This window comes from Vicugna pacos, chromosome 8 (assembly GCF_048564905.1).
Source record: "Vicugna pacos chromosome 8, VicPac4, whole genome shotgun sequence".
NCBI lineage: Eukaryota > Metazoa > Chordata > Mammalia > Artiodactyla > Camelidae > Vicugna > Vicugna pacos.
In genome coordinates, this window is record NC_132994.1 from 76,082,361 (window position 1) to 76,098,162 (window position 15,802).

General features: G+C 50.6%; 1 protein-coding gene across 5 annotated transcripts in view; it reads right to left on the reverse strand.

The window, feature by feature from the left end:
• The window catches only part of PDE10A (phosphodiesterase 10A), a 327,889-nt gene that overhangs the window by 255,512 nt on the left and 56,575 nt on the right, over positions 1 to 15,802 (reverse strand). The window contains exon 1 of one of the 5 annotated variants that reach the window (XM_072966172.1): positions 6,030 to 6,924. The exons of the other annotated variants lie outside the window; for them this stretch is intronic. Coding sequence (XP_072822273.1) covers positions 6,030 to 6,924 — 895 coding nt within the window. Of the gene's footprint in view, positions 1 to 6,029; positions 6,925 to 15,802 lie in introns of those variants that run through there. 5 annotated transcript variants of the gene reach the window in all.

Below are 15,802 nucleotides of genomic sequence, written 5' to 3' on the forward strand. Positions count from 1 at the left end.
CTCCAACACCCAGGGGGCTGGCTGCTTTCAGCCCTTTGCAGCCCAGCTTAGCTTCCTCCACCCAGAGAGACCTCCGCAGACCGCCCAAGCTGGAGTGGCCCCATGGCCAACTCTCAGTCTTCACACACTGCACACTCGTGGGATGCCTGATACTTCTGACATGTGACGTTGTCGCTTTGTCTGTCTGACTGCTTAGTGTCCGCACCACGGAGTGCAGGCTCCATACAAGCAGACACCCCTGGTACCAAAGACAGTGCTCACACAGAGGAGTCATTCGAGGCTGACAGTTCTTTTCTTGGGACACAGAACCATGACCTGCCCCCACCCTCCAACCACACGCCCCTCCAACTACCCAGGCCAGAAACGGAGGAGCCATCTGCCTCCGACCTACAGTCACCCAGTCTTAGGTCCTTTTAACATCACCTGCCACCTATGGCTTCTACCGCCCCCTGCCTTTCACCTGAATGCACCCCGTCTGGCTCAGCCTCCACCTCTTCACCTGGCAGAGTGTCTGCCACAGATGTCAACCCTCTGCCTCCAGCACCGAGAAGTCCAGCTCCACCCTCCAAGGCAGTCTTCTTACCTTTCGATCTCACCACACTGCACAGCCCCTCAAAGGGTTTCGCAGTGACAGGTAACTGCGAGGTCCTCAGCATCAGCCCAGGGCATCCTCTCCCTGGCTCCCCAGCTCCCTCCCACACCTGCCCCAGCTCTGCCCTGGCAGCAGCTCTGGACCCCACGCCAGCAAGGCGTTCCCAGACTCCTCCTCCTCCCAGCACAGGGCAAGAAGAATCCCCTTCACCTCAAGACCCAGACCAGCTCCTCAGGAAGCCCCCCAGGACCCTCCGGTGGGAGGATGCTCCGTTCTAGGCCCCGAGCAACCACACCGCCTCCGCCAGGTAAGCTCGCCTGCTCAGTGTGCAGCTGTGTGCTCCTGCAAGAAGGACTCTTTCACACACATGGTTGACTCCTGGCTCCCAGGACACGGGCCAAGGCCAAGGACACTGTCCGCAAGTGGCCTTCAACTTCTAAGTTCCTTGAAGACAGACACCACGTTGTGTTTGTTTCCTTTCACTTCTGGATTTTCAGCACAAGTATCTGAGTCCCATTACAGGCTCAGGGACGTGACCAAAAGGACCAGCCCCTGCCCTCAGGCTCTCACCAACCTTGCCTTCTGCCCAGGGAAGACGGGCAGTGAACAAGTAGGCCTGGAAAGGAGCATGAAAATTCCAGGAAGTGGTAAATGCTTCACGTAAAATCAGAGTGTGAGGCATCCTCTGTTCCCTTTATAAGATCTTGAGCAATTCTATCACTGTGGAGTGCTCCCTTGGACATATTTAGATCAGCTGGAGGAAACTGACTTACATTTTAAAGAGAAATTAAAATGTTTTGAATAAAACTAAGAGTTTTCCCTTTTAAGAGAGAAATATTCCTCTTCCATGAAAATTATTTTTTCCTTCCTTCTCAGACCCCCGAGCTGTTTTCAAACAAACAAAAATTAACACTGCAATAACTGGTAAAACGTTCACATCATGTTTAACCTGCTTTATAGTAAACAAGATCCTAATAATTACCTAGTGCACTGCATTTCTTTTCTTGTGATGAGGATTGTTAAGATCTTCTCCCTTAGCAACGTTCAAATACACAACACAGTATTTACTAACTACAGTCACCATGCTGCATATTACATCCCTGTTACTTATTTATTGTACTGCACTTATTTTTCTTAATGGGTAGAAAAAGTTTCATATGCAAAATTATCTGAAGTTACTATATGAGGTTTATGTCGCAAAAGACACCATTTTCTACTGTTTCTACTGTTTCTCATTTACAATTTTAGGGATTATCTTGGCTCATGGAAGTTTTTTGAAATTAAAAGAGGAATTTCGTGAAATTAAAATTAATGAATCTACAAAGTTCTACCCAGTTTAAACAGCTTGCCCTCTGGATTTAAGCGCTGATGACTCCAGCCAAAACAGAAACAGACAGCTCCACTCCACCTGGGTGTTTCATGGCCTGCACCCTGGCCTCCCTTCACTGGCTGTCCTGGTGGTATCCACATCCGTATTTCAGGTCCTTTGAGGGACTGGTTTTTGTTAGTTGCAATTCCCTGAAACAACTGCACCAAACAGGTACTCGATCATCACCTGTTAGTTGGCTGTTGACTGATTTACGCCCAGTTCTATCACTGCGCTGCTGGATTTGCAATCTCTCTGCAATCCCACTCTCATCGGGTCCATAAAAACAAGTTAAAAGTGAAGTCTAGCAAAGCTTCTATGTGTTAAACACACTTGCTCTTATAAGAGATCGTATTTATCTCAGTTTGTTCAAGTGTTGGCCACACAGTATCTTAAGTCTCGAGAAATAGAGCGAGAGTGGTTAGTGATGGCTGAAGAGCCTGTTTAAAATCCACGATTCCTAGACACATACACACTGTTTGGAATATTTGAGAAATACACCACAAACTGCAGTGTGAAGAAGTGTCTGCTGCCTGCGCTAACACATCTTTCCCATCTCGTGTTCCTGTGTCTCTGCTCTCTCCCTGACCAACCAACAGTTTCCTTTTCCACAGCTCTCTGCATCATTCAGAGCAGCCAACTGGTGAAACACATACATTAGAACAGAGACGTGGGAGCATTTGTGAGAGGGAGTGAAAGAAAATGACTCTCTCGACTTTTGAATGTGCTTAAGGCAGTGTTCTTAACTCAACTCAGCTCCAGAGTCCTTTTCCCGCAGGTGCATCTCTTGGACTTCCCACAGCAGCACCAAGTGTAAACAAGGTGAGCTGTTTTCTCCAGAAGACTAGTGCAGCTCCTGCTGGCCCATCAAGGCACGACTTCTTCACTTTCCTTTCCTCTGTGTGTGGGAGCGCGCGCGCGCGCACCCCTGCAAAGTGGACTTCTCAATTTGCTCTGGGAGGATGTGGGCTCTCCCTGTGCAGGAGCTGCTTTCTATTCCAATCAGCAACCACTCGGGGAACAGTGAGGTCCTGAAGCCCAGCGTCTGGGGACATGTTCAGAGATCAGCAATTCAAGGTAGATGGTAGATGAGGCATGATAGTGATGGAGAGTGACCCTTGACCCTTCTAGCACTGAGTATCAATGCTGGCCTGCTCTGGAAGGCTCACTTCTCCTGGTCGTTGAATTCCTCTTGGACCACAGCCCAGCTAGGGCAGTGCCTGGCAAGGGGCAGGAGCTTTTAATAAGTGTTTGCTCTGTGCATTACTGAGTGAACCGGTGACTGTGTGAACCAAATGCAGAGCCGGGATGGGCAGGAATGGAACTAGGGCAGTATGCTTTCCCAACACAAGTCGCTTTTTGATGATGATAAAACAGGCAGTCCTACGAGCAACAACTGGACACAGCAGCCTTTACATGACAACTTGCTTGTTAGACCCAAAGGCAATCAAACTGAAAGGGAAAGGGGGAAGAAACACGCAACAATTACGACACATTTGTATACACCTGGACATTTTTAGTCTTATAAATTTTTTTTTCAAAAAGAGCCATTTTTATTGACAAATATTCAAAAAAAGTCTGCCAGGCTTCTGGTACCTCAGCAATTCACACAAACGTGGCTTGTCCTAAAGCAACAGACAGAAACGCGGTCTCCCAGAGTGAAGGATACAGTGTCAGAGCGGAAACTGGCAACTGTCCTTAAAGCATCCATCTTCGGACCTTTGCAGTGAGGCGGGTCTAATAATAGATTTTGCTTAAAAGAACCTTAGTCGTATCCCAAGGATTTTTACAACCTCTGGATCCTATTCAAACCCCAAGCAACTCCTCCTCACTGAGTTGGTTAGGAGAGAAGGAAAAACAAAAACCAACCACCAAACAAACAAAAAGCTCCCGACAACTCTTGAGTCTATTACCCCTGGGCTTCTCCCCATGGGAACTTCCTGCAGAGCTGAGGGTGGGAAGGGGGCGGGGCTGAGATGCCCTCTTCTCCTCCAGGTCCTGTCTTTCCAAAAGGAGTGCCTGGGGGGCTCCCCTAGGACACCTTCCCACCTGAGCTGTCACTCTATTCTGCTCCACAACATCCCTCACCACCTGCCCCTCCCCAAACAGCAGGAATAACAACGAACAGAAACCTGATCATTTTAGGAAAAGGTGTTCCACCCAAATCGCTACATACCTGGTCTCCTTAGCACAGCTTTCTTCCCCAAAATATTCATATGCAAGGTGTGGCAGCCCCCCCACCCACCCCCACCCCGTCCCCACTCCCCCACCAGCTGCCAACTGTGAAAACTATGTTTATTTTTTAGAGGGGGAAATCATCAGTACACGAAGAAGGGGGCAAAACACCCAGTCCTAGGCCTGAGGCTAACCCAAGTCAGCGCGCTGGGAGCTCTGTGCTCTCCCCATCTTCAGTTCACGGCCAACCTGCATCTGTTTCAGCAAGTAAAATGTCCACACCTAACACATCTCAGGGCAGCCGGCGAGCCACCCTTGCCCAGACCACGTCCCTCCCCAACCACATCTATCAATCAGTCAGCACCCTCAGGTGGGGTCCCGGGGAAGGCAGATACCTGGGAGCTCACGTTCCGGTCAGACTAGGGGAGGCCAATAGGATGAGGGGGTCAGCTGGGAGTCCAGGGTCCACGCCCCACCGTCCTATCAGGTCAACGTGCAGGCAGGGGCAGAGCCCGCCGCCATCGGCCGGAGCCCGCCAGAACGTGCGAGAGGCCGCTGGGCCACGCGGCCCGCGTGAACTGACCATCGCCCGGGAGGTGGGATCGCGGGGGGAGCAGCCAAGCCCAAGAGACACGATCGCACACCCAGGAGCTGTACCCTAAAGGCGCCCAGGCGAGCAGTGAGCCCGGACAAGTTCCGGCGAGAGGAGGGGTTGGACCCCGGTACCCGGGAGGCGCAGGTTGGTCGGGGCTGGGGAGTGAGTGGCAGATGGGAGCAGGAAGCCGAAACAGCAGGGAAGAGTCTGCCGGGAGAAGGCGCGGCGGAAACGCTGTTCCCCGGCGAGAAGCAGACAAAGGCTCGGGTGCGCACGCGGTATACGGCGGCGCCGGAGACCCGTGCTTTGGGCCGCGGGAAGCCGCGCCCGAGCCGGCCGGCGCCGGAGTCGCCTGGTGCCCCGCGGGCGCGACCTCCCTCCCCGCCCCGCCCCGCCCCGCCCCGCCCCGGGTCTCCCGTCCTCACCTCGCTCGCCCTCCATCCAAGACAACGGCGACCCCCTCCTCTGTGCACCCGGCGCTTCTTCCCTTAACGTCTCCCGCCTCCTGCCTTCTAGCAAATCTCTGCTTTGACGATTCTGCTCAGTCTAGTCCCCCTCCCCCGTGACACGCCTTCTGCCACCCCTGCTCCAGCGCGGTCTCAGCCCCACTCCCGGAGCTGGGGAGGCGGAATGGTCGTGGTCCTCCCGGGGATCCGGACCGGCGGCGCTTTTCTCCTCTGCCCTAACGCCTCATTGTCCTTCCCTCTACCAACCCGAGTACGACCTAAGCCCCAGAATCTAGAGAAAGTGGACTCTTCGCGGAGGCGCACCCATTTCCACACGGCTAGTCCACGCACTGGGGTTCGGCGGTGGAGCGGCCGGGCGCAGGCACCGAACCCGGGTAACAGCGAGTGCCTTCACTTTAGGGAGCGCGGGGTTCCGGGGCCCTGGCCTGCCCTCACCCAGCCAGAGGACTCAGCGGGCGGGACCCCCAAGGATGCGCGTTTACTCCAGCCGAGTGGTCCTAGGCTGAAGGGAGAGGAGCCTGGCGTAAGCGGTCACAGAGTTGAGAGTACAAAGACGCGCAGGGCAAGTGTGGCCAGAAACAGCACCGGGGCCCCGAGGCGGGCAGCAGGTCCCGTTCTAAACGCGCGGCTCCCACCGCTCTCCCAGATCACCCTTCCCCCACATGCACGCGAAGCCTGGGAAACCCCGGTGTCCCGGCGCTGGCCCAGGTTCCCGAGCCGCCAATGTGCCTCCAGTCCCCCGCCCCTCCAGAGAAGCCCGCTGGCAGGCAAACGCCCCGGGCACACGCACCCTGCCCGCCGTCCACCGCGGGGAATGGGGAGCCAGACACTTACTGGGGCTCAGGAAACATTCCGTCAACCTTCGGAAGCAGCTCGCATTATTAGAAGATCCATCTTCCATGTCGGAGCCGAAGAGCAGCGGGGACGCGGCGGCGAGGGCGGCGCCGGCGCCTCGGGGCCGCCAAGGAGTTCGGCCGCCGCCGCCTGCGCTGGGGCCGGGGCAGCCCCCGCTGGCTCCTGGGAAGCCGTGGGAGCCCACGCGACAGGCAGCCGGGCCGAGCGGGAGCCGGGGCGGCGGCGGCGGCGGCCGGGGCCCGGCGCGTGCTGGGAGCAGCAATCCCTGGAGCGCAGGAGAGAGGAAGAGCCGCCGCCTCCCGCCGCCGCTGCCACCGCCGCCGCGGTGACTACTGCCGGGGGGAACGCTCAAGGGAGCTGCCTCTTGTCCTCCTCCTCCTCCTCCGCTAGCATCGCCGCCGCCTCCTCGAGCCGGCGCCGCCGCCGCCGCCGCCGCTGCGCCCTCCCTTCCTGGGAGACGCACGGGGAGGTGAAAGGCAGATGAGGAGGGGAGAAGAGAAGGCGGGGCCAGGGGGGGCGGCGGCCAGAAGTAAAAGGAAGATGGAGTGGAGGAGCGGACCGGGGAGAAGGCGAGCGCGAAAGGAGCGCGGGCTGCGACCCAGCCTCCGCCGCCGCGCGCAGACTGAGCGCCGGGGCCCCCAGCGGAGCTGGCGCGACCTGCGGAGGAGGGGGGCGGGCGTGGGGGTGCGACACGCTCGGCCCGACCACGGCTAGGCTGCTCGGGAGCCGGGCCCGGGCCCGCCCCGATCCCCCCGCCGGCCGCCCTGCGCCCGGGCTCCGGGCGGAGTTTGCCGGGGCCGGAGCCGGGCTTGTCCCCGGCCGCAGGCAGGGGGGCCTGGGGGCGGGGAGCGAGCGGGTCTTCGGGGCCGGCCATGACCCTCCTCCTCGGGGCGCCGGTGGGGGCCGGCCACCGGCAGGAGGGGCGCGTCGTGGGCCGGGACTCGGCGGGCTCCGCCCCCGCAGGACCAGCTCTCCCGGGCCGGTCGGCCCGATCGTCAGTCTACTCAGTCCTTCGTTCTGGTCTTCCGCGCCCCTCTCGGCCCAATCTTCATATCGTGTTCCGCACTGGATGCCGGAGGACCTGGGGCCGGGGACGAGTCCCGCGCGACGGGGCCTGGCTGCAGGCTGGCGCGCACAATCGGCGTGCTCCCGGCTGGGGCGAGGGGCTGCAGAAACGCTGCCTGCAAGCGTGGCGTGGTTTGTGTGCGCTCCGGTGGCTGAGCCTCAGCGACTGCTCGAAAGCAGCGGAGAAAAGCGCTGCAGTGCCGCGGCCCGTGGAGGCGGCGGCGGCGGCTGCAGAAGACGCCCACTGGCGGAGCGGGCGCTCCCCACGCCGCCGCCGCCCGCGCCCACGTAGCGCGCCCCGCAGCGACTCGGCCCCACGGCGCCAGGCCCCGCACCCCGGCGGCCCTCTGCGGACAGTGTGCGCCACGGGCCAGGACAGGAGGGCCGCGAAACGCCTGCGTTTCTGTGAGGCGTCCTCACATCTGGGTCTGTTGTTCCGAATTCGAAATCCGCCGCCCGGCAGCTGCTACAGCTGTACACTGCTGGGCGAGCCCCGGCGGCCTGTTCCTTGCCCGAGCCAGGCAACTCTCCTGATGGCGGGCCAGCAGTTCCAACTGAGCTATGCTCAGAGCTCCCCGGAGAGTGCAAACTCAAAGACGTTTGGTTGGAGTTTCCGTCAAGGCACAATATTTCCAAATAAACTAAGGCTTAAAAAGCCAGTTCATCCCCAAGAATCCCTTTCTGATGCTCACTGTATAAGGAAGTTCGTGTGCACAACCTAATTTGACCCGGTGAGGTTAGAGAATGGAAAACGCAAACTATGGCAAAAAAAAAATAAAAACTGGGAGATCATGGCCCCAAAGCCCTGAGGACCACCTCCTCACCTGTGGCTCTTGTACAACGCCCCACTCCCTGTTTCCCCAGCCCTAATCCAGAGGGTTACTACTGCAGGAAGATGTGCGGCTTCACGGGCGCTCCGAACACCGAGCCGCCAGAAGTTTGGAAAGTTGGAGAGCGGAGCGCAAGGATGCGCAGGTGTCTGTGTTGGGCAGGCGCGCTGCAGAGCCACCACAGCGCGCAGGGTCCGAGTTGGGGTGGAGGCCTGCTGCACCCCGGGTGGGACGGGTTATCCAGACTCCCTAGACTAGGTCACCTTCCCAAGACTGGAGCACACGCGCCGAAGCCCAGCTTCCGCGAAGGTCGAGGCGGTCACCAGAGCGCGAGGCGTGCGCGGCAGTACAGCCGCTCCGCTGATGCAGGGCCCGGCGCCCCGGTGTGCGCTTGGCCGCGGGGTCTTTTCTCGCCCTCCGAGTTTTCTTCTCACCGTCCAGTTCTAGGGTGTTTTTCATTTTGAAGCGTACTCCATCCAGATTGTCCCCAAGTCTGCTTTTCCCCACTCCCATCCAAACATCCACAGTGGAAGAGAGCTTATTTGCATTTGCACCAAACTCGGCAGGTGGAGCGCCTGGGAGGCAGTGCGACTCCCCTCCCTCAGCGAAGTCCCCAGGCGTTTCCGCGACTGCGAGGCAGATTTGGAGCGTCGCGCGTGACGGGCGCTAGTCGTGGCACTCACTGGATCAGACTCCCTAATTTTTCCGAACAAGAATAAGATTCTGGTCGCTCTCACCTTACTAAGGGGGGTTTTGCCGTTGCCTTTGCAGTTTTTTCCCCCACTGTGAAGAAAAAGCTAGAACGACTGAGCCGTGCTTCCTAGTCTGCTGCTGCATCCTCCAGGCTGACTTGTCCGGGCCGCGCAGCCCCGACACCTGTTACTTTCCTGGGAGTCGGGAATCCGCGCGGGCTGCGCACTTGGCCCCGCAGGGAGGGTCTCCAGAGCAACTCACAGGTTTGGGGAAGACGTGTTTCTCCTTGAAGTGTTTACTCATCACTCATTTACAGGCAAAACGTTTCTACTTGTCGTTTAAGTTTCTTTAGTTGCCTTTTTGGAGTCATTAAAGTGACTCCAGTTTCAAGAAAATTTACGTTTAACTTGAATATAAACCTCCATAGGAGCGCGGGGCGCCAGGAGCCGGGCAGAAAACGTCAAGTATGTGTTCCCTGGGTCTTTGTTAAATCAGGAGGCAAACTTTAGAATTCTCAGTAACCCTTTTCTGGAATCAATTTCTTTCTATTTTTCTTCCTTCTTTTCTCCAAATGTTTGCTGGGAGGCACACATTTCCTGGACAAATTAAAAATGACACAGCATGACAACGGAAAAGGACCACATTTAGGAGGAGTTTTACTGGCTATCGGTTATACTTGCTAAGTGTTCTCCTTACTTAATACTGGAGTCCACTTCCGTTAACATAAGCCTGATACGCACCCAGCCAGTGTTTCTTTCTTCATGAAATATTGTTTAGTCGAAGATTTAAATTACAAACACACAGATATAAAGGCGCTGTCACTCACCCTGTGTTCAGGTGTCGCAACACCTGTAGAATGTGCTTCTTGCAGATTCTTTTCCTTCGCTTTGAGCTTCCTTACTGATGTATTAGAAAAGGGAGAAAACTGTCACTAAACATTTGTCATTCCAAACCTTTTAGGAATAAACACATTGCCTCATGATTAAGTCAATTCTGCACTGACAGTCCCCATAAAACTTGCAATTTAGTTATATGTCCAAATGTAATCAGATTTCAATACAGTTTAAGTACAACTGAAATTATCCGTTGTTAGCTCCAGGAGCCTAGGAGGAGCAACAGTGGAAATTCACACCACAACTGTGGGCCCTCTGTGAAATGAACAATTTTTCTCATTCTCATTTGAAGAAATGCCAGCCCACACTGCAAAGACTAAAAACTAAAAGAATATGAAGTGGACAGCTCACACCAGGAAAGGTGCCAAAATTATGATGATCATTACTAGTAGTTCAACATTTTCAAAGAATAGAAAGCATTTGTCTCTGCCGTTTACCAAGGAAAATGACCAAGAAAGAATGTACTTTGGGAGTGAAATCTTATGTTAGTGGACCTGTGCAACCATAACTACGTCTAAATTCTCCAAGTATTCTTCCACGTATTGTTATTTTAAATTAGCTGAATTCTGTATTACTTGGAATATTTTACGCATAATAATTCACATATAGAGGAAACAGTATCTGCCTGATTATTATGTAATCTGAAAGATCTGTGCTTAAAAACATTTTACAACACGGGTCAAGGAAGAGCCTAGGAAATTTTAAAGTGTTGATCTCATGAAATCATAAAATTTCTTTATGACACTTTAATCATGCACCCCTTTTAACAGTCTAAAAGTTAGGTTTACAATACACATGGTTGGTATTTTATGACTTCTTGGGTCAACATGTGGGCCTATGTCTTAATTGATTTTATTTTACAACTTCTAATATTAGTGCTTACAGCTGTAAATTTTACATTGCCGGTTCTTGAATAATTCGTTTTCTCTTTTAAAACACCAGCAACCTTTCTTTATAAAGATCTAAAACAAAGACTGATTAAACATTAAACTCATCTACTTATACTGATAAGGTCTATAAAAAGACGTTCTTTTTACCTTTGTTTTTAATGTTTGTGACTTTAAAATACATAGTTATTTGAGCAAAATAATTCATAAACAAGTGTCTGCTGCTCCCCAGCTCAATAGAAACATGTGAGTTTTACATACCAGACTTTTCAATTTAATTGCTAGTAAATTAGCAACATATATTATATCACACAAACTCCCTGCATTCTAATAAAATAATTTATTCCTTGTCTGGTGTGTTAAAAATGGAGTTCAGCTGCCAGGCGCTAATTCATAGTCGTGAAAACTACTCGTCCTAGGGCTTCCTTTCCCAAAGCCTCCTTTAATTTTCCTCATCCCCAGCTGCATCACAGCTTTGTCATCTCGACTCCTGGAGCTGATGTATTTTACCTGCATATATGAGTGTGTTGCATTAAGACTCCTAGAAAATGTAACACACATGTAATTTGCATTGACAATTCTTTATATCGGGATCACGATCACCAGTCACAGCCTTTCATAAAGGCTAGCACACAAGAGCCAGCGTTTGCTCCCCTACTTGTCACCTGCCTGCTAACTGGTTACAAATTTCTATCAGCACTGATGTTAACAAATCCTAACTAAAGTGAGGGATGCATTCTCACAGTAGTGCTGCACTCAGGCCTAAAAACAGGGGGCCTGATAAGAAGAAGAAAAATATCATAAAGTCAACAAGCTGAGTGGGACAGCCTTGGCAATAGACCAGAGCTGATAAAAACAGCCTCTTCAGCCCTAACATTCCTAAGTCTGCAGTTTCAATTAAATTATTTTTATGAATTCAACAAATTCACTAAAACTACAATTTTCTTGTTGCTTTATGTTGTTAAACAACTAAAAACCAGCACAGGTTATATTATATTATTCTTCATTTAAAAAAATGTTTAGTGTTTAATGTTTAATGAGAATGTTTTTGATAACAGGCCAATTGTTAAAACACGAATATTCCAGACAAATATTTTTAAGTGTCCATAACTTCTGAAAAGGGGTTTGTGTGTTTCTTGATGAATAAGATCCAAGTAGAAAATTTCATTAATCAAAAGCAAACCAGTTAATTCCTTCATGAACACAAGCTTTGCCGAATGGCTGTTGAGGGTCCGGCCCCAGGAGAGCGGTGTTACAAGGCCGGCCGAGGTTACACAGTCAGCACGAAGTCTTGTGACAACCCTGGGAGCATTTTCTCTCTTACAGAACACCACCATGTTATGATACAGAACTAAATTTTGAAGATGTTGCCATTTTTTAAATATTGAATTCACTTTATTTTTTTATTTTATTTGGTGGGAGAAGTAATTAGGTTTACTTATTTTTTTATTTTTGGAGGACGTACTGAGGATTGAACCCAGGACCTTCTGCATGCTAAGCATGCGCTCTATCACTGAGCTACACCGTCCCCTCTCAGATTCACTTTAGAAGCTCACTGAAATGTGCAGAATGCTGAAGCAGTTTTCATTTCTCAAACACACACAAATTAGACTACAGCCCTGAGTTCCAGTTAAACAGCCAACACCTTCGTCAAGCTTTTACAAGTCAGATGTACCCATTTCCTTTGAGGCTATTTTAAGAGTCAAATAGAAGCAGAATGAGAGAAATATTTATATATAATTCTATAAATAAAAGGCCTAAAGGAAAGAAATACTTTAAGAGAATCAAAGTCCATTCAAAGCATTTACGTAGAAAGTGACCACAGGGGCATTCGGGATAAAAAGGATGAGCTAGGAAGGGCTCCAGACAACTTAGCCTGTGTCCACCTGCCATACAAAGAGAAGAGAGGCTCGTAAAAGATTGTCAAAATCCCCACTGCATCTGTCCCCCCATGACGAATACCTTTAGTGCCCACACAAATTATTGTGTGATGCTTGAATTGTATGTTGTTAAAGTCATTTGAAACAAGCAGGTCTTCATCTGTAGCTTGGGAATCCTTTTCTTGCATACATTATTTTAATAGCCATGGTTTTACCATGAGCCTTGACATCTACACAAAGGGGTCTGAAGCAGTTACGGGAAAAAGCAGAACTGTTGACTTACAGATTTGTCTCAAACAAGGATTGAAATGGCTCCTTTCATCCAGAGAATGCATTCCTTTCTTTCATAAGAAAGAAAGAAAGAAAGGGAGGAAGGGAGGAAGCACGGCCTGGCCTGGCCTGGCAATGAGAGTTCTGGTCTGGACCAGGCCTGGAGGGACATTTAAAGTCATGCAGCTCTGGCCGTGATCATTTACACCAGTGAGTCGTTCTGACATCAGGCCCTGACAGGTTCCCTGAGTCCCTCTCATGAAAGCGCCCAAAGGAGAACAGAGATGGAGGGAAAGCCCGGGGCTGCTGGCGCACCCCACGGACAGGAGAGCCCCAGGCCCAGACGGTTCTCTCCAGGACTTGGGTTTTCTGACACACAAGGCCCTTGCCTAGGCTGTGTCACCCTCCTTGCTGGCACACACACCATCCAGCCTGTCAAAGCAACATATTGTGAACCATTGCTAGAACTTTGTGTATTAAACCTTCCGAAAAGACCCTTATCACAAAAAATAGCTCACAAAACTCAGAAGGTAAGCAGCCCTGTTCTTTCAGCCTCATTGGTTGTCTGTGTGACTTGACAGCCAGCCAGAGATGGGTAGTTGAGACGACGTATCTTCCATAATCTCTGGACAAATTCATTTTGTTTCCTTGAGATGCTGGGGCTTGATAACTGTGTTTTATCTTCTGCACTAATTCATACTGTAGTCATCGACAAAGGCAAGGTGGAGAAGTGGGGTTTCCTCCCGGGGGCCCATTTGCACCCACATTATGCTCCTGATCTGCGAGCAGGGACATGGTAGGATTTCCTTGTTTCAGACAGGATCTTTTTAGGAGACTGCTAGCCAAGCACCTGGAGGCCCCCTGAGTTCAAAGCTGCCTCTTCACTGATCCAGGTCTCCAGTTACCTTTTTGCTCTCTACTGCTGTGTGGGAAAATTCCCTTTACTCCTTTGCTCTCCAGCACTCCATTCTGGTAGATGTTTCCATGGGAAGTTTCCAGAAATCTCCACCCAGGAGTCTTGTGTTCCTGGCAGATTATTCTGTACTATGCTCACTGGGCTTCAAAAACTCCCACGTAACAATGCTTGTGCCATTCAAATGACCCACCATCTCTGCTCAGTAACAAACAACACCTATTGAGCATATCAACCCTAGCTGAAAAAACAGACTAAAAAGCCAGCATATCCTCCTGATTGGAAACCTCCACAATAAATCTCCACTTTGCTTTTCTTTCATCTGCTTGTACTGAGATCTTCCAGCTGACGACCACGACTATGACCAACGAGGCGGGCGCCATCTTTCCAGAAGAACACACCAAGGCTAAGAGGTGCTAAATAATTTGTTGGTTTCGCTTTCCATGTCACATTGGTTGTTTTTCAAAGGACCCACCTGGCCAGAGTCCAAGTCTGTGGTTGAACTGGGCAGGAAGGGAGTATCTGGAGGCTGCATTTGCTCAAGCTGCGCCACCTGGCAGAGGGCCAGGAAAAGAATCCTGCAGCACGTGAATGGTTAGGGAGGCTCCTGGGGACTCAGAGACAGAGCGCTTCAGATGAGCAGGTCATCTGCACATTCTGTGTAGGCTTTGTCCATCTTCTCCTTCCAAAGGGTCTGAGCGTGGGCCTCTGGTGCTGACCTGGGACTCTTGGTCCAAGACATGTGTAGACCGACATATACGGCGTATAGACTGACGTAAGGCCTATAGACCTACTACCCTTCTTAACATGAGTCACCAAAACATGCATTTGAATGAAATACAGAAAACAAAGGGTGGCTTTAAGGCAATCATATCATAGCTACCATTCAGCTGCTATTCTCCTATCCGTAGTGTAAACTCCTGACCACAAGTGCTCTGAGAATTATAATGGAACATCATCCACTCAGACGCAACTCATTTAATAACAAACTTTTAGAAATGTTAACGTGCATTCTGAAAGATTCTCCAACTTGATTAAAAAATGGATTTGGACAATTAAAATCAAGTTAAAATGACTGTGACTTTTATCTGATAATCTTATATAATTGACAAATAAATCATGACATAGTCACCTTAATTTAAATATTTCCTACATTCCTTCTTTATTCTTTGGTTCTGGAGTGACCCAGAAGTAATGGCATCATTTCTGGGGAGGCTGCTCAGGTTAGAGGTGGTAGAGAGGGCTTACAACTCCTGGGGTCTTAGACGACCCTAACTGCCAGCATTAAACACACCTTAGGTGAGAAACAAGAATGGGGATAAATGTATGCAAACAAATTGAGAAGTTACAGTGGTGTGGAGACCTTTAGATGAATTATGGTAGAGCCCCAGTGGAAGAAGGAGACCTCAATCATATATTATCTTACAGCTGGGAGGTGTCTCTGCTGATCATAGCCCATAGTCTTCTTGCAAACTGTTAGAATCTTAACAACTGGACACTATATACCCATGACTCACGTTTATCTGATCCACCTTTCACATTAGGCTACACTAGTAAAAGAGATGGATTTCAGAGGTTTTCAATGTATCAATATGAAATCACCCTTTTTTGGCAAGAAGTTCACTATTTTTGAGGAATAAAGAGTAAACAATCTTCGTTGTAAATTCCCAAAGTCTACTTGTTTTTTTGAATATCATCCAATGATTGGCTACAGTGAAACCCTCTTCTGTTTTTTTTACTGTTTTTTTTACTGTGATTAAATTTTCCTAACCCATTTTTCCCAAGACTGGGAAAGTTGCAAATTTTATTTTGTAGGGATACAATGAGCATGATACCTCAGGAATGATCACAGAGAACACAGAGCCCCTGAAGAGCGTAAATTCAGCCCAGGTACTTGTGCTCACTCCCCCCAACTTGAGAATTGAGCATGTATTACATAGCACCAGTGAACTAAGTCAGCCCAGGGGGAGAGAATAGATTGCTCACTCTGCCGCGTTCACGTTGACTATTTTCTGTGTCTCTCCATGAATGTGTTCATTATGACCTCACTCAAAGACTCAGTTAATTTACTCCCATAACTGCTCATAGCTGACCTCAGACCTTTCATGGGCTACGATTTAAGCCTGATAAAAAGCAGCTCCAGAAGGCAAATTAGGGCTTTTGATTTCCCCCTTAGGTGTGTGCTGTGTGCTGTGTGCTTCCTTCTCTAAGGCAGGATGTTCCAGATGTTCTCAGTACTTCCAGATTTTTGTGTTGATTAAGGCGAGGTTATTTGAAAGAGGGCTCAATTAAAATGCTCTTCTGATAGAAAAGCAAGCTTC